The sequence below is a fragment of the Pseudophryne corroboree genome, chromosome 4 (assembly GCF_028390025.1).
Source record: "Pseudophryne corroboree isolate aPseCor3 chromosome 4, aPseCor3.hap2, whole genome shotgun sequence".
Taxonomy (NCBI): Eukaryota; Metazoa; Chordata; class Amphibia; order Anura; family Myobatrachidae; genus Pseudophryne; species Pseudophryne corroboree.
In genome coordinates, this window is record NC_086447.1 from 205,911,582 (window position 1) to 205,936,578 (window position 24,997).

At 48.8% G+C, this 24,997-nt stretch overlaps 1 protein-coding gene across 5 annotated transcripts in view; it reads left to right on the top strand.

Moving 5' to 3' along the window:
* Positions 1-355: 355 nt before the first annotated feature.
* The window catches only part of D2HGDH (D-2-hydroxyglutarate dehydrogenase), a 179,528-nt gene continuing 154,886 nt past the window's right edge, over positions 356-24,997 (top strand). The window contains exons 1-2 of one of the 5 annotated variants that reach the window (XM_063915842.1): positions 356-533; positions 20,308-20,606. In XM_063915842.1, coding sequence (XP_063771912.1) covers positions 466-533; positions 20,308-20,606 — 367 coding nt within the window. In that variant the 5' untranslated portion in view covers positions 356-465. Of the gene's footprint in view, positions 551-631; positions 658-20,307; positions 20,607-24,997 lie in introns of those variants that run through there. The other 4 variants (XM_063915844.1, XM_063915846.1, XM_063915845.1 and 1 more) reach the window with 4 other exon arrangements.

Consider the following 24,997-nt stretch of genomic DNA (forward strand, 5'->3'; position numbering starts at 1 on the left):
GCAACACTTGAAATGCTCAGTTGAGCGCCATCTTGTGGCCACTGATGTAAAAAAAAAAAAAACCACTTGAATTCCCCCCATAGAGGCGAGGAGCAGTGTTAGCCTTTTATAATATATAGGATAGATCGCCAGGCTACAGCCTCCTGCTAATAAGACCGTAACCATGGCTGAGTGCAGGAACATGGCAGTAAATGCGGTAAATGATGTCAGTGCATGACACACACACACCTACTGCGGCTGCTCTCACCCGGCTGCTGACACTGCACGTCCGCTCACTGCTGCATACTACAGCACCGTCACTCACAGCAACAACCATAACAACACTCCATCTGTCCCCGCCCACTGCCTCACTCGCAGCTAATGGCGTTCTTACGCTGGTAGTGGCAGCAGGCAGCGTAGCTGTGAGCTCCACCAAGTGCTGGGGTCAGGATGAGACGCGGGCTGTGATTGGCAGATAGTCGTCAGATGACTTTCCATTCGCCCCTGCTGTTTAGGTTGGTTCTGTTAGTTGCTCGTGCTGCTGCTGGAGGCAGGTGAGAGAGTGTGCAGAGTGAGTGGCTGCTGTTATCCCGGCTGCCTGGGGCGAGATCTCTGCTCAGTCTGCGAGAACACATACATGTAATCAATGTAATTGCCAGCATGCAATATGCAGGCTAGGTAAGGCTGCTCTGTTGCAGTTATAACCTGTATGCATACTTGCCTACCTGACCCTCTCCATGAGGGAGAAAATGCTCTGTTCCTGGACTTTCCTGGTAATGTATGATTGCCATCACCTGTGGTGAGCTAGTTAATTGATAAGAAAAGTGTTTCACCACAGGTGATGACAATCATACATTACCAGGAAAGTCCAGGAACAGAGCATTTTCTCCCTCATGGAGAGGGTCAGGTAAGCAAGTATGCGTATGTAAAGGTGAGCTGTGCTGTGTGACATGCCTGCTTATGTAGGTGCACATTGTTTGATACGCAGGGTTGCCGGATCATCCCTTTAAAGCTGGGTACACGCGAGATGATATAGTGAACGATGTGCCCAATTCCGACACATCGTTCGTGATATCGTCTAGTGTGTATGCACTATGTCGCTGAAGATGCATGCTCCCGCACATCGACAGCGACACTGCCCGTCGGTCGTGCATGCAGGTCAATCCAGCATTATTGCCAGCAAGGGCCATGCTGTGGAATGCACCATGGCCCCTGCCCTCTTGGCATTGTTCGTCGATGCTGGCATCGGCAAGTGTGTACTGTATGCATGTGCTGATGTCGGCCCCACCGCCAGGTTCCACCGTCGCAGATATCGCTGGGTACACACATCATCTAACCCAGCTATAGGGGGACATTTACTAAGCAGTGATAAGAGTGGAGAAATTGCCCCATTAACCAATCAGCAGCTCTGTATAATTTTATAGTATGCAAATTATAGATGTTACTTCAGTGCTGATTGGTTGTCATAGGCAACTTCTCCACTGGTTCACTTCTCCGCTCTTATCACTGCTTAGTAAATGTCCCTCTTAGTCCTGTGGCTGATTTAAATCCAGGTGAAATGGAGACTTGAAGTCATCCAGCCACAGAATCTGTGTAATTCATATATGTCCCTTATTAAAAGAATGTTCTGGTAACCTCATATACCTGTACTTCAATAGCAGCATACGTGGCTCTCCAACTTTCAGAGGGGCCACATGTTACTTTTAATTTCAAGAATGAAAAAACAGCCAGAGGATGTCCTCTGCTCGCCTACATAGCTCATCCAAAATGCCGCAACGGACCCCGTACTTGCTTCAAAATAGCCCCACTTGCCCTCAAATTTTTACTTCCACCAGAATACACCCACGTACACTCAGACCAAGAACTCCCCCATGTGTACCCCAGATCTCACATGCCCTTCTGGTCCAAGTAGCAGTTGTGAGATTGTATCATCCTATCCTGGTTGCTCAATGCTGCGATACAGCGTCTTCCAGGGATTCCGGGAGAGTAGGCAAGGTATGCTTCTAATATGTATTAATGGCAGACAGAGGCTTCATTTACTCTTTATATAACATTTTATTTACTAAATAATTAAGTATACATAAAACAAAATGGAAGGAGCAATTATGTAATATTTACATATGTAATGTGGTATTTGAGAAATATTTAATAAAATGTTGCACTATGTATAGTGCGGTATCTTAGTAACTATAGCACTTTGTTGTTTAACCAGCCCAAAGAGGTGCCTTGCGAGGAAATGTTTGAGAAAGTCTGATGCGTTTAACACAGTGGTCAGGGAAGAGGGGTAAATAACCCCAAATGGGGTAAAAATGAAATTCCTGGAGGTAATGGACAGTTGCGCTGCCGAGACACAGCCCCGTTCAGCACCGCCCGGCTCGCGATGTGACGTGCTGATGTCACACCGCGCTCCCTCTTGTCCGCCCTGCGCTGTGCTCCTGTACGCCCTGCGCTGTGTTCCTGGCCGCGGTGTGACGTGCTGGCATCACACAGTGCTCCCTCACGCCCACCCGTCCTGCGCTGTCCTCTCGCCCGCGGCCCGCCAACCCACACACAGATAAGTGTTCTGTGGCTGACCGCTGACGGAGTTCCGCAGGATCAGACAGTGGCCCACATAACAGTGGGAAATTCCCACTGACATTACGGAGGTGAGGATGTGACCATCTGTCTCCTAAAAGTCGTGTCCCCCCACCCGCCATATCCATCTTTCTTACATTCATTCTGGTGTTTTGGGGAGAAAGTGTTAATTAACCCATTCATTGGCAAAAAAAATAATTATAAATACCTGTATTCCCATAATGATTGTCCTTTTACGGTCAGTTCAAATAGCTGCAAGCCCTGTGGTGTGCTGTCGCAGTGCCATGGAAATGCCAACAATGGCACACCAACTCGCTCCCATCATGACCCATCTTATATATTCTTGTTCACCGTAGGAGGCTGTGAACAAAAATCTGCAAGTTTAAGCCAACCATAAGTGCGCCATGTGCGTGCACTTACTTGCAGGGCAAACAGGCTTGGGGCTACTTAAGTTGACCCTTTAAGGGCCCTACCACATGGCGATGTGGTCCCCAAAGGCAGATACGGATGACCCGGCAGCGGGGGATAGGTGACGTGGGGAGTATTTCTTCACTCCCCCTGTCATCCGGCTCCATAACAGTGCAAGCTAATATGGACGAGATTGTCCATTTTGGCTTGCATGTTTAAACGAGCCAGCACCGACGATGAACGAGTGCGGGGCCGCGCATCGTTTATCGTTGGTGCCTACACACTGAAAGATATGAACGATATCTTGTTCATTAATGAATGAGATTGTTCATATCTTTCAGTAGTATCCAGTGTGTAGGGCCTATTAGAGTTGAAGTGGTAGGAAGGGAGTGAGGAATACTCCTGAGCATTAGAACATGAACATTAACAAGAACTCCCAAATAAATAAATAAGAAAAAAGAGAGGGGGGGGGGGGGGGGATTATTTAAGATACAGGTAACGAGGCCCATTTATCAACAAGTTTTAGTTATTTAAAACTTGTTTCGTATGATAAATGGTGCTCCAGTCTATCAGCCTGTCATGTGTTTGAAAAATTACAGTTGGGAGCTGATTGGCTGGAGCACCGTTTATCATACGCAACAAGTTTTAAATAGCTTAAACTTGTTGATAAATTGGCCCCAACATGCAAAAAGATATAATATCAAGGAGAAGGGTGGATGGCTATTATTTTGCAAATACCAAGAGTACCATCCTGAGTTTAAATTTCTGCACCGTATAATAAAAGGCTAAGGCTGCTCCTCACCTCTGTTATGTGCGCCACCTGCCGCTAGAGGTCGCAACATGGACCAATTGACTCAAAGCTGAAAGTGATACCTCAGGGAGATGTTACAGCCTCCTACCCTACTGCTGCTAATATTAATAATTCTGCTCTGACGGTTTCACATTTGCATATGGAGAGAGGGGGCTGGGGGACAGTCAGATAGGGGCAGATAGGGACTGGGGGAGAAAAAAAGAGAGCAGGTGGGTTGGGGCAGATAGGGACTGGAAAGAGGGGTTGGGATAAATAGGGACTGGGGAGAGAGTGGAGGGGTAGAGATAGATAGGGATAGTGGAGAGAGAGATGCAGATTTTTTTCAATATAGTCACCTCTGTGGTGTTACCGCCAGCCAGTGGAGGGCGCCCGACTGAGCTCTATTCAGGACACGGAACACTATATACTTCCTCTACATACACACTGGACCCCAATTCCTCTCCATATAGTGCCTCCTATATACAAAGAACTCCCTCCATATATTACAGTGACGGGAGGAGGAGGGGTCGGTGCTGCATCTGCAGATGATGCATGTGAGGAGGAGGCATATAGCCGGCTTAGAGGGTAAATTCAGAGTTGATCGCAGCAGCAAATTTGTTAGCAGTTGGGGAAAACCATGACCCTCATTCCGAGTTGATCGCTCGCTAGCTGCTTTTAGCAGCAGTGCAAACGCTAGGCCGCCGCCCTCTGGGAGTGTATCTTAGCTTAGCAGAAGTGCGAACGAAAGGATCGCAGAACTGCTCCAAAAAAAGATTGTGCAGTTTCTGAGCAGCTCGAAACTTACTCCTAGCTAGCGATCTCTTCAGACTGTTTAGTTCCTGATTTGACGTCACAAACACGCCCTGCGTTCAGCCAGCCACTCCTCCGTTTCCCCAGCCACTCCTGAGTTTTTATCTGGCACGTCTGCGTTTTTACACACACTCCCCGAAAACGATCAGTTTCCGCCCAGAAACACCCACTTCCTGTCAATCACTCACTGATCAGCAGTGCGATTTAAAAGCGTCGCTAGACCTTGTGTGAAACTGCATAGTTTTGTGTGAAAGTACGATGCGCGTGCGCACTGCGCACCATACGCATGTGCAGAAATGCCGCTTTTTCACCTAATCGCCGCGCTGCGAATGAAAGCAGCTAGCGAACAACTCGGAATGACCCCCCATGTACACTGCAGGGGGTCAGATATAACGTGCAGCGAGAGTTAGATTTGACTTTAAGAGTTTAATAGTGTAGGCTGGTTCCTCCCTCTATGCCCCTCCTACCAGTTTAGAAAATGTGCCCGGAGGAGCCGGTCACAGCTAGGGGAGCTCCATAGGAGTTTTTCTAATTTTATTTTTTTCATTAGAGTTCAGGCACAGGGCGACTGCTGGCAACAGCCTCCCTGCTTCGTGGGACTTAGTGGGGGGAGTAGTGTCCAACCCTGAGAGGTTAATGGCCACTATCTCTGCTGACAGGACACTGAGCTCCTAAGGGTGATGATCGTTAGCCGCCCGAGGCGACCGCACACTCCCGCAGCATGCCGCCACCCCCTAACAGAGCCAGAAGATTCCGGTGGCAAGTGAGTCACCGGCGACCCGACAAGCATTGAGCTGGTGTGAATGGCGGCAACAGGGTAGGAGCGCAGTACTAACTGCGCTCCGGAGAGCTCAGCGGAACACAGTGCGGCGCTATGAGGGGCACCCTGAGCCAGCGCAGATAGCCTTGAGTGACCAGTGTAGGGTATCAGGGACCTCGGTAATGCTGCTAGCAAAATCCTCAGACCAGTATAATCTTTTGAAAATGTGGCAAGAGGTGCCATTTCCAGGGGGCGGAGCTTCTCATTGCGGACCCAGCAGCGTTCAACGCCATTTTCTCCCTGCAGATACAGCAACAGAGACGCTGACAGGGAGAGCTATCCCTCCACACGACTCCAGCTATCCTGTGCGGTATCAGGGGGTTGTAGAAGGGAAGGGGGGCTGTGTATTATCTGTGTAGTATATTAAGGTACACAGTCAGTGCCAGGTTAGTTATACTACCTAATTAAGGGCTGTGTGTGTGCTGGCTCCAAGCTCTGTGTTTGTCTGAAGGTACTTGGGGGGGGGGGGGGGGGGGGGGAGCAGTGTCTGACATTTTCCTGTGTGAGTGTGGTGTATGTTTTCTCACATAGCCATGTCCAGGGACTCTGTGTCTTATGCTGCAGAGGACGTTTCATCCCCAGAGGAATCCATTCCATGTACCTGGGAATGTAATTTATTGTCTCAGATTCCTATTACTGAGCCAGAATGGCTGACTTCTAATACGAGATGTGCTGACGGCGGCGGCATCCCTGGCTAAGAGGGTGCAGCTCTTGATTGAGGCCATTAGAGATGTGTTAAACATTACTGACACACCACCTGAGCAGGTTGAGGAGGCTTACTTCACAGACAATAAGAAAGCCTCGCTAACCTTCCCTGCGTCTAAAGAATTAAATGCTTTATTTGAAAAATCCTGGGAAACCCCAGAGAAAAAATTCCAGATTCCCAAGAGGGTTCCGGTTGCTTTTTCTTTTCCTGAGGAGAGAAAAAGATGGGAAAAACCACCCATAGTTGACGCATCTGTCTCCAGGCTGTAAAAAAAGGTGGTTTTACCTGTCCCTGAATCTACCGCGTTAAAAGAAGTGGCTGATCATAAGATTAACACTATGCTCAAATCCATATACACTGCTTCAACCCTTTTCTTCATCTGCATCGCAGCCCTTTCGGGCCGCTAAGACAAAAAAGTCCAAGCCTCCTACCACCTTCTTTAGAGGTGAGCTTTCAAAATCCAAAAAGCCTGCGCCTGCAGGCTCCCAGGACCAGAAGCCTGCTTCTGGTTCCTCAAAAGCCTCAGTATGACGGTGGACCGCACAGCCTGGAGGACAGACTGGTGGGTGCGAGGCTCAGACGTTTTAGCCACGTCCGGCCTGGATCCGACTAGAGTTTCAAGAACTCCCGCCTCACTGGTTCTTCAAATCAGGCTTGACAGCTCTACTGACAGACAGACAGAGGGCTATCCTACAGGAAGCCATCCAAAATTTTGAAAAGTCAGAGGTCATTGTTCAAGTTCCACCTCATTTGCAACACATGGGTTACTATTCAAACCTTTTTGTGGTACCGAAACCGGATGGTTCGGTCAGACCGATTTTGAACTTGAAATCGTTAAACCCTTATCTGAGGGAGTTCAAGTTCAAAATGGAGTCTTTGAGAGCGGTGATCTCAGGTCTGGAGGAGAGAGAGTTTCTGGTATCCCTGCATATCAAGGATGCATACATCCACATTCCAATTTGGCCGCCGCACCAGGCTTATCTCAGATTTGCACTGTTAGACAGTCACTAGCAGTTTCAGGCATTACCATTCGGTCTCTCCACGGCACCGAGGGTATTCACCAAGGTGATGGCAGAGATGATGGTTTTCTTCCGAAGACAGGGAGTGAACATAATTCCATATCTGGACGATCTGCTGATAAAAGCATCAACCAGGGAGACGTTGTTGCAGTCCATTGCTCTCACGACTCGTCTGCTCAGGGAATATGGTTGGATCCTGAACTTTCCAAAGTCACATTTGGAACCGACAAGGAGATTGTCTTTACTGGTGATGATCCTCGACACAGAAGTGCAGAGGGTGTTTCTACCGGAGGAGACAGCGTTGGTGATACAAACAATGGTCCGGGATGTCATGAAACCAGACCGGGTATCGGTTCATCAGTGCATTCGCCTTCTGGGAAAGATGGTTGCCTCCTACGAGGCTCTACAATACGGAAGATTTCATGCTCGATGTTAGGTTCCTGGTGCTCAGAACAAGGGAGATGTTGCGTAGGGAGTCCTGAGCACCAGAACGTGACGCTGAAACGAGGTGTGGTGTGGAAATAGCCCCTAGCACCCTACCTCCGTTGTTTCACCCATGTGGTCCGTTCACGCCTGAGTGACTATGGTTTCTTGGGCCCACGGCAGCCGCGTTTGAAGGGCGGATTAGGTCTGCCCAACTCCGATGCCCCCAGGTCTTAGATTGAGACAAGGCGTGAACTGAGACAGGATAATAACAAGGGGACCTCTAGCTAAAACAAACAGAAGGCTAGGGGCTACTAACAACCCTAAACCTAAATATATGTGCGGCACGCCGCCAAAGGAAAAGAACAACAAAGGAAATGCTGTCCACTCGCCAGCAGAACCCTCTGCAAAACACCAGAAACAAATTATAACCAAAGAATACTGCGGCCTGAGCTGACGGACGCGGCAAAGCCGCTACTCGCGGAACCGGTACAAATACTGGCAAACTGACAGGAACCCCCAATGTAGCCGACACAGACTCTCAGAACTGGAGGACAGGCAGAATCCCAAACGACAGACCGGTGGACACCAAGAAGCCAGATATTCGACCAGGCACAGACAAAGCCACAGGACTCCTGGACAGGAACGCTTCACGGCAGGACACAGGATCAGACACTGGAATCGACACAGGAACTGACACTCAAAGCAGCTAGACAGACACTGCTAGACAGGAGCTCAGGAACTGGCAGGGACTAGCTCAGAACTCAAGAACTCTGGAACCCAGGAAATCTGGAAATATCACCAGCGTCTGTGACTTGCACTGAGCCAGCATATAACAGAGAGTCTTAATTAATTATGTCGTGCAGCTGCCCTGCTGCACAACTGAGAGGTGCAATCAACAGACAGGTGAGGCTGAACACATGGGAACAAGCTGCAATCACACAGACTCACCACTGGCAGCAAACAAGAGTCTTCTTAAACCAGAGCAACGGGAAATCCTGGCCTGGAAGACTACTTATAAACATAAAATAGGAATGAACCACTACCTGTGGTTCATAACAGTACCCTCTCTTTAAGGGTGGGCTCCGAACACCCCATGACACCCACGGGGAACAGAAACAGAAGTATAACATAAAATACATAACCAAAAATGCAAAACAGGAATGAGCCACAGCCGTGGCTTATAACACTCGATCCTTCCAACTGGATTTCCTAGACAAGTGGTTGGGTTCTCATCTACATATGCACCTGAGGATACGTCTGTCTCCGAAAGCAAGGAGTTCACTCCTCTGGTGGCTGCAAATACCTCACCTTCTGGAGGGCCGCAGGTTCGGGATTCAGGACTGGATCCTTCTAACCACGGATGCAAGTCTCCGAGGATGGGGCGCAGTCACTCAAGGGGAAACCTTCCAAGGAAGGTGGTCAAGTCTGGAATCCAGTCTTCCAATAAACATTCTGGAACTAAGAGCCGTGTACAACGGTCTTCTCCAAGTGGCACATCTTCTGAGAGATCGAGCCATTCAAGTACAGTCGGACAATGTAACGACGGTGGCCTACATAAACCGACAGGGCGGAACGAAGTACAGAGCTGCAATGTCAGAGGTAACAAGAATCTTCTTCTGGGCTGAAAAACACGCGCTGGTGCGGTCGGCAATTTTCATTCCGGGTGTAGACAACTGGGAAGCGGACTTCCTCAGCAGACACGATCTCCATCCAGGAGAGTGGGGCCTCCATCCAGAGGTGTTCACGGAGGTGACAAATCTTTGGGGGGTTCCTCAAATAGACATGATGGCCTCCCGTCTCAAAAAGAAGCTTCAGAGGTATTGTTCCAGGTCAAGAGACCCGCAAGCAATGGAGGTGAACCCGTGGATGTTCCAGTCGGTGTACGTGTTTCCTCCACTTCCACTCTTTCTAAGGATTCTAAAGCTCATAAGGAGAACGAGTTCAGGGAATCCTCATTGCTCCGGACTGGCCAAGAAGGGCTTGGTACGCGGATCTTCTGGGTCTACTGCTGGAAGATCCGAGGCCTCTTCCTCTTCGGGAGGACCTGCTACAACAGGGGCCATTCGCTTGTGAAGACTTACCACGGCTATGCTTGACGGCATGGAGGTTGAACGCTAGATATTCGCTCGGAAGGGCATTTCGAACAAGGTTATTCCTACCCTGATACAGGCTAGGAAAGGAGTAACGTCTAAACATTTCCATCGCATTTGGAAAAAGTATATATCTTGGTGTGAATCCAAGAGGTTTCCTATGGTGGAGTTTCAACTGGGACGGTTTCTCCTCTTCCTGTAAGCAGGTGTGGATATGGGCCTGAGGTTGGGATCCGTAAAAGTCCAAATTTCGGCCTTATCCATTTTCTTCCAGAAACAGCTGGCTTCCCTCCCTGAGGTTCAGACTTTTTTTGAAAGGGTTACTGCACATCCAGCCTCCCTTTGTGCTGCCTACAGCACCCTGGGATCTTAACGTGGTGTTGCAGTTCCTCCAATCGAATTGGTTCGAACCTCTGCAGGAGGTTGAGGTCAAGTTTCTCACGTGGAAGGCTGTCACTCTGTTGGCCTTAGCTTCTGCTAGACGTGTGTCGGAGTTGGGGGCTTTGTCTTGTAAAAGCCCCTACTTGATCTTCCATGAAGATAGAGCTGAGCTCCGGACACGTCAGCAGTTCCTTCCAAAGGTTGTGTCGGCTTTTCATATCAACCAACCTATTGTGGTGCCACTTGCTTCTGACTCCTCAATTCCATCAAAGTCCTTGAATGTTGTAAGGGCGCTTAAAATATATTTGAAGAGGACTGCTCGTCACAGAAAATCCGACTCTCTGTTTGTCCTGTATGATTCCAAGAAAATTGGGTGTCCTGCTTCTAAGCAGACGATCTCTCGCTGGATTAGGTTTACTATCCAGCATGCGTATTCTGCTGCGGGATTTCAGTGTCCAAAATCTGTTAAGGCCCACTCGTAAGGTGGGTTCTATCTGGGCGGCTACTCGGTCTGGGTCGAACACGTTTGCAAAATTCTACAGGTTCGATACTTTGGCCTCTGAGGACCTTAAGTTCGGCAATCAGTTCTGCAGGAGCCTCCGCGCTCTCCCTCCCGTTCTGGGAGCTTTGGTACATCCCCATGGTACTAATGTGGACCCCAGCATCCTCTAGGACGTAAGAGAAAATAGGATTTTAATTACCTACCGGTAAATATTTCTCGTAGTCCGTAGAGGATGCTGGGCACCCTCCCAGCGCTTCGTGATCCTGCAGTGGTACTTTATTCAGTACTGCTTTGTTCTTAGTTAAGTACTGCGTTATTACTTGGTTCAGTAATGTTATTCAGCTGTTGCTGAGTTTTCAAGCTCGTTAGCTTTGTTTGCTTTGTTTGTGTGAGTTGGTGTGGATCTCGCCACCATCTGTGTAAAATCCTTCTCTGGAAGTTGTCCGTCTGCTCGGGCACAGTTTCTAGACTGAGTCTGGTAGGAGGGGCATAGAGGGAGGAGGCAGCCCACACTATTAAACTCTTAAAGTGCCAGTGTCTCCTAGTGGACCCGTCTATACCCCATGGTACTAATGTGGACCCCAGCATCCTCTACGGACTACGAGAAAAGGATTTACCGGTAGGTAATTGAATTCCTATTTTCCCTGTCATCCAATGACTCCCTGTTCTCCTCTCCCTGTCACTTACTATGTCCCTATCACCTTCTTCCTGCCACCCTCTATTTCCCTGCCATCCAATGTCTCTCTGTCATCCTCTCCCTGTCACCCACTGTCTCCTTGTCACCCTCACTTTGTCACTCCCTGTCACCCATGCCTGCTCAGTCACCCACTATTTCTTTGTTACCCACTATCTCCCTGTCACCCGCATTATGTCGCCCACTATCCTCCCTGTCACCCTCTCACCATATTACCCACTATCTCCTTGTCACCCAATGTCTCCCTGTCACCCACTATCTTCCTTTCACCCTCTCCCTGCCACTCTCTATTTCCCTGCCACCCAATGTCTCCCTATCATCGTCTCCGTCACCCAATGTCTCCCAGTCACCCACTATCTCCCTGTCACCCTCACTATTTCTCCTTCATCCACTAGGGGCCACTGGAGCATAGTTACAATGGGGAAATAGTAGGCAGTAATTGGGAGCTGGCACTTTAAAAATTCTCACACTGTGGCTAGCTTCTCCCCTACTATCTCGCCTCCAAGCCAGTCTTAGTTAGTGCCCGAGGGAGCTGGTTCACTTGGGTTTAGCTGAAGAAATTTTTATTTTTTCTTTATTATTTTATTTTTTCTTACTTACACACACAGACTGGCAGCTCTGCCACTGCCAGTCTGCACCGCGGGAGCTGCCGGCGGGGTCCCATCGCAGCTGCGTGCGGCTCGGGATGGGCCCCGGCTGAGGGAGACACTGAGCTCTCCTGAGTTGGCGGACACCGCTGCGTGCGGCGCGTGTCGCGGCCACTCCATCCAGCAGAAGATTCCGGCAGCAGGGCAGCGGTGAGTATCAGTGGCCGGACACCGCTGCGTGCGGCGCGTGTCAGGGTCACTCCGTCGGCAGAAGATTCCGACAGCAATATACGTGGCCGGACACCGCTGCTTGCGGCGCGTGTCTGGGCCGATCGGTCGAGCAAGACTCCGCTGAGTGCGGCTCCTGACAACACTACATCAGGACAGCGGTGAGTACAATCTCCCCCCCTCTAGACTGATGTATGTTTTTACTCGGGGAGATACAAAATGATTTAATGTGTAGGCGCACTTATTGGCGCCATTATGTGGGGGACGGAGCTTCAGCCCGCTCTGTAAGCGGGCTCAGCGCTCTTCACTACATGGCTGCAGCATAGGCAGCCGGGTGATATATAATACATTCTCCCTGCGGGTAACAGGCTCTCCTCTCCCCGACTGCAGCACTCCCCGCTCCCCGGCCGCAGCATACAGGCGGCCGGGGAGATACATCTCTGTACTTAAGACCGTTCCCCGGCCGCACTCCGTTCCCCGGCCGCAGCATACAGGCGGCCGGGGAGATACATTCCCCGGCCGCAGCATACAGGCGGCCGGGGAGATACATTTACACACTCCGTTCCCCGGCCGCAGCATACAGGCGGCCGGGGAGATACATTTACTAAGTGAGGCGGCCGGGGAATACACGCTTCCCGCTGGCTATGCAGCGGATTCAAATTTGGCGCCGAAGCAAGGGGGCGGAGCTAACTCCCGCTCTGTACGGCGGGCTCTCTCCGCTCCCTGGCCGCTGCAGCATGACATCGCCGCTCCACAGTCCCCCGCTCCCCAGGCCGCTCAAAGCTCCTTTCCTCGCCTGGCTGTGCAGGGAGGATTCATCCTGTGCATATAGTACAAGGTATGACGGGGGGTGATGGCTTATAACAGCGGGCTCCCCGGCGGCGGCTCCCAGCTCGGTTACTGTCTCTAGGCAACACACCTGTCTCTGGGGGTTTTAGTTTTCTAGACATTGTTGCTGCTGAAATATAGCTACATTCCTCCCTACAGGGGAGTCCTCTGCCCTGCATTTTATACTTGTAGATCAGGGAACCTGCTCTATTACACATAGACAGTATTTATCTACCCTATTAGGTTCACATACACAGTTTTTCTCTACCCGGTTGGGTTCACTGTGGTGTGTGTATGTATATGTATGTATGTGTGTATATGTATATGTGTATGTATATATATATGTATATATATATATATGTATATATGTATATAGATAGATGTGTAGATATGTTTATATATATATATATATATATATATATATATATATATATATTTAAGTGTGTGTGGGTATGTATATAGATATGTACATACAATACCATATATAGGGGATAAAACAAACACTTCCGCAATGTTTTCTAATAACAAAATACCCCTTGCCACATAACATTTTCCCCCATCTTTTCTCGCAGGCTGGTCACCATTTTGGAAAGCCAGCGCAACCTCCGAGAAACTTCGGGTGCACCTAAATTAGCGGTACACTACATACAAGGTGGGGTGTTGCCTTTCCCTTTATTATTCCTTGGTGTCACTAGTTACTAATGCTATTAGTAATTTGGGGAATGTATTTAAGGCATCAGACAAATAGCGCTGTGGCTCAGTACGCTAGTAGCGGGTATCTGATCATCCAAAAAAAAAAAAAAAAAAACCTTTAAGGGGGAGCTCCTATAGCCTAGTGGCTAAGACTCCTGTCCCACAGCGCAGCGCTACTGGTTCAGGTCTCCGCTGCTCCAGAAAGTTTATTTGAATCGTGTCGGTCAAACATTATAGTGCAGACCTTACATAAACCTTGCATAGGGCTGTGTTTATTTAACCACCTTTTCTCCTTTAGTTTGTCTCACCTGGGATAGTCAAAGATTTCCCTCTTAGGTGTGAAGTAGGCGGTGGAGCCATCTGCAGAGCCCTCCACACACCTGCATGACACTCCTGTTTGAACAGCTCAGATTATACAGGTAATGTCACTATTAACCAGAGACCTTGTACGTCATTTCACCTCTCCAGGTTTCTAAAGGAACCTTGTTAACCTTCCATGTTACAATACTAATGATGTCTGTTTTCTGGGGAGTCTGAACCAGTGTCTCAGAGTATCCAGGTGCATTGTACAGCAGTTCGGCTGATACTGCAGGTAAAGGAGGCGGACACGTCAAGTCCATCAGGGTTCGACGCCGAGGACGAAATGGCAGCGACTGGTCCAGTTTCGGGGTAGCTGGACATGCCCCGGTAAGCGGCCGGCAGACACCCGAAGACACAATTTCAGGTATCAAACAAGGTTTGTTTTCCTATCCTTTCCCCGCAGACGGCACAAAAGGGTATCAGAACCTCTCTAGGGTATACCCCTTAATGTATCGCCGGCCCAACAAGCTGCCGTTTTCCTGAGGCAACCTGGCTCAGGGATCCATCGAAAGCACAGATACGGCAGCGGGTTTCTACCCTGTCCGGAGCAGGTAGGTTGTGGAACAATTGTCCTCTAGGTTACAGAATCACGATTCTGCTTTATGTTCTTTGGAGGTCTCCACGTCTGTAGACTCGGAACCTGCATTTTCGCTTGGACTGTGGGGCTGCGACAGTGACAGGGGAATATGAAATCCTACGGGGCAGATGGTTCAGGGGAAGGAACTTTCTGCAGGATTTCTTGAACCATTGGAGGTAAGTCCACTTTGATTTCTCCTACTACTGCCCCAGCTCCAAAACAGACCTTTATCGGTCTTTCCTTTAGATTTTTCCGTACCCTTTCAAGCTTTCGACTCCACACGGGCGATATCTCCGTACCCAGGGGGTCTCAGGGTAAAAAGGCTGAAGCAGTAGGTTCAACATCCTCGGTCCAGTCTGATTTTCGATCATCCTATACACCCACTACAGGTCAGACTTTCCTACCACCTGGAGAGCCCCAGGGTAGGCGCAGGTCGGTGGGACAAGGCTTGGGCGGTTACAGACTGGATGTTGGGGTACAACCGTCTCAGGAGTCCCTCGGCATGGATCGGCCGCTTTACAATGACGAGTCATAATGCCGGCGGCGCTCTATATGCTTCAAATCGCAAAGGGGGGTGTTCCCTGTTTTTCACATATCATTTCCATCGGGACAATTCTCAGGCCTTTGTTTTCTTTTCACGTTCCGAAGCCAGTTGGCTCGGCCAGGCCTATTCTGGCCTTAGAATCCTTTCAGTCTGTGATTGCTAGTTTGAACAAAAAAGGGAGTTTTACGTGTCCCTTCTCTTCAGAGATGCCTGTTTACTGATTTCCGCTGGGTTTCCGTATCGGGCTTTTCTCAGATTCGCATTATAGGATTCTTATTTTCACTGTCAGTCCTTTCCTTTCGATCTCTCTTCCGCTCCCACAGGGTTCAGGAAGATCACAGAATAACTCTTTTTAAAGGGCAGGAGGTGACGTTGGTTCCCTAATGGGACAATCTACTGCTACTATCCCACTCTGTACATTAGGGGCTTCTGAAGATCCAGAGGATCCAGGAGCTTCTGGTTCGACACAGATCCAATTTATGCTCCTCATAGACGTTTTCTCAACAGGGTCCGTCGGGGGATTTTTCCTTCCTCGGTACCAGGTATTCTATTTCTTCAGTCAAGCTGCGACGCAATGAGTGGTCGCCTACATTCCCCTCTGAGCGGGGGACAACAATCTTCTTTCCAGGTCAAGCCACCAGGTCAGACTCCCGGGTGAGGGAACATTCCCCGGAGTTTGGTCAGCTGGTCCGCTATGGGCGAAGAGTTCGGAGCGACCTCAGAGCGTTCTGACTGACTCTTTAACCCTTTCCTACTCTCGGACGTGAGCTCTGGCGGCAATAGCCGAGGATGACCTCAGGGTTCCTGGGAGTTTCGGGTTATTCTATCCTGCCTCCTTTTCTATTTCTACCTCACGGTCGATAACACAGGAAGGGAATATGCGTGCTAGTCCTCTCCGTGGCTCTGGTTGGGCCTCGCATGACTTGAAGATACAGCTACACCTGCTGTCAGTAGAGGAGCCTTGGCTCCTACCTCGACTGGACTGTCTACTTCAACAGGGTCCTTTTCCTTTTTCAATCTTACACTGGTTTCATTTAACCATGTGACTGTTCACGAGACCTCAGAAGGGAGGAGTTCCCTAGTTCGGTTAGGCCTCCTGGGCCCCAATTTCAGAAGTCTGTTACCTCTTCTCGCTTTTGCCACTTTTGCAAAAACTTTAAGGAACTTAATAAGGAGAAAAAGGGGTTTTCCCCTTCTTTCAGTTACCATTCAGCCGTCATCTTGGGTTTCTCTGGGAGGTTTTACTCGGCTGCGCTTCAAAACACATTGACCTGAATTTTGTGTCTCTTCCTTTTTTTAGGTTTTCTTCCAAAAGAGATTTGCCTGGCGGCCGCAAGTTCAGCCTCTCTTTCAGAGAGTACTCTATTGACAACTCCCCCGGCTGAGCTTCGGCCTCAGCGGTCGTTCCTTCCAGAGGGGATGTACGTTTTTCATATAAATCTGACACTAGTGTATTTCAGTCCTCTTTGAATGTTGTCAGGGCTCGCCGACTCTCTCTACAGAGGTCTTAGGCTATTCAACGAAGTGTTTTTCCTCTCTGTTCTTTACGATGCTCCCGTACTAAATAGCCGGGGTCCCAGCATATGCTGGGCTGTTGGATACCTCTGACAATCAGACAGTCTTCTTGGCGGTTGCTCTGGAGCCTCTGTTTTCCTTTTCAGCGCACTTTACGCGCGTTGTGGGAACTTCGTGGGCAGCTGCCCGTGGGGTCTTCATGAATACTTTGTCGGGTGACTACTTGGTCGGACCGGCATTCGTTTAGTCAAATTCTACAAGTTTGACACTTTCGCGGCCTCTGCATCACAGTTTGGCCGAGTGGTTTTACAGGACTCTCAGCGCTCTCCCACCCGTTTTGGGAGCTCTGGGACGTCCCCATTGTAACTACGCTCCAGTGGCCCCTAGTGGATGAAGGAGAAATCAGGATTTTGGTACTTACCGATAAATCCCTTTCTCCGATTCCACAGGGGCCACTGGACGCCCGCCCAGCGCTGTTCCTCCTTGTTTTTTGCTTAACGGTTTGCAGATCACCATATGACTGCTTGTTGAGTTCAGGCTAGCCTGGTTTTTTGTCAGGTTCGGTTCCAGGTTTGGTTTAGGTTATCCTGGTTTACAGGGCGTCATTAACCTCCTCTACCTTACGGTTTGTTTATTCCAGCTCTCCTCGGGCACAGTTTTACGTAGACTGGCTTGGAGGGGAGATAGTAGGGGAGGAGCTAGCCACAGTGTGAGAATTTTTAAAGTGCCAGCTCCCAATTACTGCCTACTATTTCCCCATTGTAACTACGCTCCAGTGGCCCCTGTGGAATCGGAGAAAGGGATTTATCGGTAAGTACCAAAATCCTGATATCACTCCTGTCACCCCGCCTGCTCAGTTACCACTATCTCTGTCACTCACTATATCCCTGTCACCCGCACCATGTCACTTACTATCTCCCTGTCACCATGTCACCCACTATCTGCCTGTCACCATGTCACCCATTATCTCCCTGTCACCCTCTCACCATGTCGACCACTATCTCCCTGTCACCCTCTCCCTGTCATTCACTATCTCCGGGGAGGGTGTGGGGGGGGGCACCTCCCAGAATATTGCCTAGGGCATCAAAATAATCAGGGCCGGCTCTGCTGGCGCCACTGGAGCCTGCACCGCCGCCGCTGGAGCCCGCCAGACGCCGATGTGGGGTGCACCCGCTTCCCGCACCTTCCGCCGCTGGAGCCTAAGGCCTGCCGTCTTCTCCTCCACCCCCATGTCCCTACGGTGAGTGCTGCCTTTATCTGTGGGAGGGGGTGAGTGCACATATCGAGGCGCAGTAGCACATCCACACACAAAATGTGTGTAAGGGGCTCTACTGTGGACGTGGCGTAATGTAAGGGGCTCCACCATGGCGTAATGTATATATGGGGCTCTACTCTGGCCGTGGCATAATGTGTGTAAGTGGCTGTACCTGGTCTGATGTGTATATTTGGCTGTACCTGGCATATTATATGTAGGCGGCCATTGGTTTAATGTGAATTTTGCCTCATTCCATGGGAATTTTGGCTCATTCTGTGTGGTATAATGTGAATTTCTGCTCATACTTTGTGCTATAATGTGAATTTCATCTTATACCATGCGGTAGAATGTGAATTTTATCACATTCTGTGTGCTATAATGTGTGTAGAGCCCCTTACACACTTTTGTGTGTGGATGTGCTACTGATCCTCGATATGTGCACTCACCCCCTCCCCCAGATAAAGGCAGCACTCACTGTAAGGACATGGGGAGTGGAGGAGAAGACGGCAGGCCTTGGGCTCCAGCGTCGGCGGTGCGGGCTCCAGTGGCACCGGCAGAACTGGCCCTGACTATTTTGATGCCCTAGGCAATATTCTGGCAGGTGCCCTCCCCACCCCCTCCCCGGAGATAGTGAAGGACAGGGAGAGGGTGATGGGGAGATAGTGGTCGACATGGTGACAGGGAGATAGTGGGTGACATGGTGCGGGTGGCAGGGAGATAGTGAGTGACATGGTGACAGGGAGATATTGGGTGACATGGTGACAGGGAGATAGTGAGTGACATGGTGCGGGTGACAGGGAGATAGTGAGTGACATGGTGACAGGGAGATATTGGGTGACATGGTGACAGGGAGATAGTGAGTGACATGGTGCGGGTGGCAGGGAGATAGTGAGTGACATGGTGACAGGGAGATATTGGGTGACATGGTGACAGGGAGATAGTGAGTGTCATGGTGCGGGTGACAGGGAGATAGTGGGTGACAGATAGTGGTTGACTGAGCAGGTAGGGGTGACAGGAGTGATATAGTGAGGGTGACAGGAAGATAGCGGGTGCCTGGGAGACATTGGGTGACAGGATGACGGAAATAGAGAGTGGCAGGGAGAGGGTGTCAGAGAGATAGTGGGTAATATAGTGAGAGGGTGACAGGGAGATTGTGGGCGACATAATGCGGGTGACAGGGAGATAGTGCGTGACAGAGATAGTGGGTAACAAAGAAATAGTGGGTGACTGAGCAGGCAGGAGTGACAGGGAGTGACATAGGGTGACAAGGAGACAGTGGGTGACAGGGACATAGTGGGGTGAAATGGTGTGGGTGACGGAGATAGTGGGTGACATGGTGTGGATGACAGGGAAATAGTGGGTGACGGAGAGATAGTGGGTGATTAGGCAGGTAGGGATATCAGGGAGTGACATAGTGAGGGTGACAGGGAGACAGTGAGTGACAGGGAGAGAATAACAGGGAGTCATTGGGTGACAGGGAAATAGAGGATGCCAGGGAAAGGAACATGTGTGGTGCAAGAGATGTACTGGAGCTGTGGGGGAACCATGAATGGGGGACATTTGGAGCTGTGTGGGAACAGAGAGGAGAGAGAATCCGTTGCAGGGGAGGGGCATCCAGGGGTGTCATGGATTGGGGTGGGTAAGAGTAGTGAGAGAACATGGAGGACTGACAGAGGGGCGGGGAGGGGCCAGGGGGGCCACGGATGGGTGTGGGTAAGAGCAGTGAGGGAACATGGAGGACTGAGAGAGGAGCCTGTGCGGGGGATGGGGGATGGGGGGGTGCGATTGTGGGTGGTTACTGGTTAGGACAGTGAGAGAACATGGAGGACAGAGAGAGTAACCTGTGCGGGGGTGACGCGTATTATTAAGCCACTCACCACTGTCAGTAGGGCCTCTATGGAAGCTGCTTCACACCATTCGGGACCACTGTGGCTCTGCTGTCTGGGTGCCGAGAACTAGTGAGCTGTGTGCACGAGCTCTGAGCCTCTGTTTCAGAAGGTCCTCCAAGCCGTGGGAAAGGTTCCGCCGGGCTGCTAGCTGCTAGTCGGAATGGTAGGGAGTGGCATGCTACTGGGGGCATGACCAAATGCGGCATTCGGCCCCACAGTCTGGCTGGAACTTTAAAGTCCAATTCGCCCCTGAAAGACAGCTGCTCTGACAGGGAGGGAGGAGGCAGCGGTTACTAGTCAGGGACACGGGCCAGCGCAGAGTATCCTGCACAGATGCCCTAGATTTGCCAGATACCTAGGGCCGGCTCTGGGCGCTGGCGCCGGCCGGTGACAGCAGGAACGAACACTGTTGGCTGGTCACTCCCCCATCCTCCTGCTGCTCATTCACCCCTCCTGCTCAGCACTGCTGCCAATCTGGTTTTGCCTTGTAAATTAATGCTGCTTTTAAAATACATGCAATCTCCGCCAACATCCCAGACCTCGGCATACTCAGACCCTATTACATTTCCCCCTTAGTATGCATTTAATTTGTTGCATTTTTTAGATACTAACTGCAATGTGTTCCCACACAGGATGGCCATGAGCTTATCCGGGCTCAAGGTATGTCCGGGGACATCTTGGGCTGTGAGGAGAGTCCTCCGACTGGCTGCACCTCGATGTGTACGGAGCAGTGTGTCCTTAGGCTATAGATTTATGAGTGTAACCACGGATCCTCCTCTCACTGCGGACCGGTATGGAGTGTCCCGTCTGCCTTTTTCAGAGGTCACAGCTCAAGATCTTAACCACTTTCAGCAAATAATCCCTGGTAGAGTTGTTACTGATGAAAGTTACTTGAAATCTCATAATATTGATTGGCTACGAACAGTGCGAGGTAAAATGAAATTTTCCAGGATCTTCTATATTTCTGCACATTATAAGGCATAGGTCTGCAAACTCGGTCCTCCTTACCCCACACAGTGCATGTTTTGCATGTAACCCAGCAGGTGCACAGGTGTATTAAGTACTCACAGACACATTTTAAAAGGTCCGCAGGTGGAGTTAATTATTTCACTTGTGAGTCTGTGAGGAGACCTGCAAAACATGCACTGTGTGGGGTAATGAGGATGGAGTTTGCAGACCTACAGTGTATATTGTAAGGTGACAAATCTGTTATTTAACTAATTTATATGACCTTGTCTATTTTCCATTATTTGCGATCAAATGGTTGGTTGTCACTGTCTCTCATTCATTGCCAGATTTTCATTCCAACTGGCCAGATCTGGCAGATGATTTGCCAGATAATTGTATAGTACAGTGGTTCTCAATCTCTGTTCTCAGGGCCCCACACAGGTCATGTTTTCCAGATCATCCAGCAGGTGCACAGGTGTAGTCATTACTCACTGACATATTGTAAAAGATCCACAAGTGAAGCTGATTATTTCACTTGTGATTCTGTGAGGAGACCTGGAAAACCTGAACTGTTTGAGGTCCTGAGGACAGTTTGAGAACTGTAAATGCCCAGCTTAAAACAGTGATTTAATAAACTAGGTGTCATCATAATAATTTATTTACATTTATTTATGCATCACAAGCATATTTTTGTAGCACTTTACAATTGGATGTGGGTATATCAAGAATGTTGCTGTTATAGGAGAAATATCCTCAAATAATTGAACTCCTGCATTGTGGGCTATGTGACAGATTCAGGGTTGGGAGCAAAGCAAAAAAAGAAATAAAAGTAACTTTACACCTGGGTATAACACGCTGCAGCGCATGGTGCTCAAATACTTTAAAAATAAATAAATAAATGTTTTCATGCAGGGTAAATACTGGCTGCTTTTGCATGTAGCCCACAAATACTGGGCAGCTTTATTGTTACACTGCAGGCTAGATTGGAGCTAGCACACACCCCTCCCAACACTACATCTCTCTGCACATTAGGGGGTACATTTATTAAGATGGGAGTTCTATTTAAGATGGGATGTTGGCCATAGCAACCAATCAGAATCTACTTCTTAAATCTGTGTTAGGAATGCTGCAAGACCTTTCCACTTCATTCACAACTACTCAAATTTTATGTCTATAGCTTACCAAAAACATCTGAGTTCTCACCTGTACCAATGTTATCTGTCTTTTTCAACTATGAAAAGACATCCCCAATCTGTTCACTACAGTTCTCTCTTATGCAAACTCATGTATGGCTTTTGATATAATGATTTGCTTGTAGTTGGCATTGCATGTGTGGGGAAGTTGCTCAGTGAACCACAGTTTATTATTGCATGCTCTCTGGCGTTTACCTCCTTTGATCATTTGGCAATTTGTGGTCAGGTGTACTATATCTTTACATTTAGTGAGGTGTAGCCGTGGTGTAAAGGACAGAGTGTGATTCCTGATTAGTAAAAAAAAACTAATACCAAACACTGAGCAACATCACCAAACAGGTAATTTCAACTTTACACTTGTCATTTATTTTGTACTGTCTGGACATGGCTACTAATAACTAGAGATGTGGCGGACACTTTTCGTGTTTTGGTTTTGGCTCTGGTTCCATGCTCGTGTTTTGGATCTGGATTGATTTTGCCAAAACCACCCTTTCGTGTTTTGGTTTTGGATCTGGATGATTTTTGAAAAAAAACAGCTAAAATCACATAATTTGGGGGTAATTTTGATCCTGCGGTATTATTAACCTCAATAACATTCATCTCCACTCATTTTCAGTCTATTCTGAACACCTCACACCTCACAATATTGTTTTTAGGCCAAAAGGTTGCACCGAGGTAGCTGGATGACTAAGCTAAGCGACACAAGTTGGCGGCACAAACACTTGGCCCATCTGGGAGTGGCACTGCAGTGGCAGACAGGATGGCAGATTTAAAAAAATAGGCCCCAAACAGCACACGATGCAAAGAAGAAAAAGAGGTGCAGATAGGTAGCTGGATGGCTAAGCTAAGCGACACAAGTGTCCGGCACAAACACCTGGCCCATCTAGGAGTGGCACTGCAATGACAGGATGGCACTTAAAAAAAAACAAAAAAAAAACTAGGCCCCAAACAGCACATCATGCAAAGAAGAAAAAGAGGTGCAATGAGGTAGCTGTATGACTAATTAATTTGGATAATAATAACCCTTTTATTTGGAGCTATTATAATAATATGCAGCACAGGTGAGCATACCCCTACACCACACAGGGCAAACTCTGTAAAAATTATTTGGATAATAATATAAATAATGTATATAACACTTTTATTTGGAATAAATAATATACAGCAGAGGACACCACCACTGGACTTATGGCAGCACAAGACACCACCACTGGACAGATGCAGCACAAGACAACACCACTGGACTGGACTTATACGGCAGTACCACTGGAATTATACGGCAGTACCACTGGACTTATACAGCACTACCACTGGACTGGATTTACACGACAGTATCACTGGACTTATACTGCCGTATAATTCCAGTGGTACTGGCGTATAAGTCCAATGATACTGCTGTATATGTCCAGTGATACTGCTGTATATGTCCAGTGATACTGCTGTATAATTCCAGTGGTACTGCCGTATAATTCCAGTGGTACTGCCGTATAATTCCAGTGATACTGCCGTATAATTCCAGTGATACTGCCGTATAATTCCAGTGATACTGCCGTATAATTCCAGTGATACTGCCGTATAATTCCAGTGGTACTGGCGTATCACTGGAATTATACGGCAGTATCACTGGAATTATACGGCAGTACCACTGGAATTATACGGCAGTACCACTGGACATATACAGCAGTATCGCTGGACTGGATTTATACGTCAGTACCACTGGACATATACGGCAGTATCACTGGACTGGATTTATACGCCAGTACCACTGGATTTATACGGCATGACCACTGGACATATTCGACAGTATCACTGGAATTATATGGCAGTACCACTGGACATATACAGCAGTATCACTGGACTGGATTTATACGCCAGTACCCCTTATACGCCAGTGCCACTGGAATTATACGCCGGTACCACTTGAATTATATGGCAGTACCACTGGACATATACGGCAGTATCACTGGACTGTATTTATACGCCAGTACCACTGGAATTATACGCCAGTACCACTGGAATTATACTGCAGTACCACTGGACATATACGGCAGTATCACTGGACTGGATTTATACGCCAGTACCACTGGAATTATTTGGCAGTACCACTGGACATATACGGCAGCATCACTGGATTTATACGGCAGTACCCTGGACATATATGGCAGTATCACTGGACATATACAGCAGCACAGGGACACCACCACTGGACTGATGCAGGATAACACAGCACCACTGCAATGGAATGGACTTATACAGCAGCAGAGGACACCACCACTGTGACTGGTCACTGGACTGACTGATGCACAGGACACTACCACTGGGCTGATACAGGACAACACAGCAACACTGTAAGGGACTTATTATACAGTAGCACTGGACATATGGCAGCAGAGGACACCACCACTGTGACTGGTCACTGGACTGACTGATGCACAGGACACTACCACTGGTCTGATGCAGGACAACACAGCAACACTGTAAGTTACTTATACAGCAGCAGAGGACACCACCACTGTGACTGGTCAGTGGACTGACTGATACAGCTAAGACAATACACTGGACTGAGCAGCACAAGACAGCACTATAATCGCCACCCCGCTTTCCCGCCCGCACAGACACTGAGGACGGAGACAGGTCCTCTCACTACACTCTCCAGGACTGGGGTGAAAATGGCGGCGATGCGCGACTCCTTATATCAGAATCGGCTTTATTAGCCAGGTGTACTCACGTACACTAGGAATTCTTCGTGGTACAATGCATCGCCAAGCAGCAACATGAAGGGGGAATACATAGAATCCAAGCCCCGCGAGAATCAAACAGCGGGATGACGACGGTTTGCCTCGTTCTGGTTTTCGAGCCAGGCGGGAAAACCTGATCCGGGCTCGGGACGTGAAGTTCAGTAGGGTTCGGTTCTCTGAGAACCGAACCCGCTTATCTCTACTAATAACAGATGCACAGACAAAAATCTTAAAGCTATGTGTGCAAATGCTAGGAGCTTAGGAGACAAAATTCCAGAGCTAATTTCGATAATGACAAGGGATTACCTGGATATTGTGACAATTACAGAGTCATGGTACAATGAGAATCATGACTGGGACATAGCTATACCAGGATACAATATGGGAATGGGAAGAAAGAGGAGGGGTAGCAATTTATGTGAAAAAAAAGCATATATGCTACT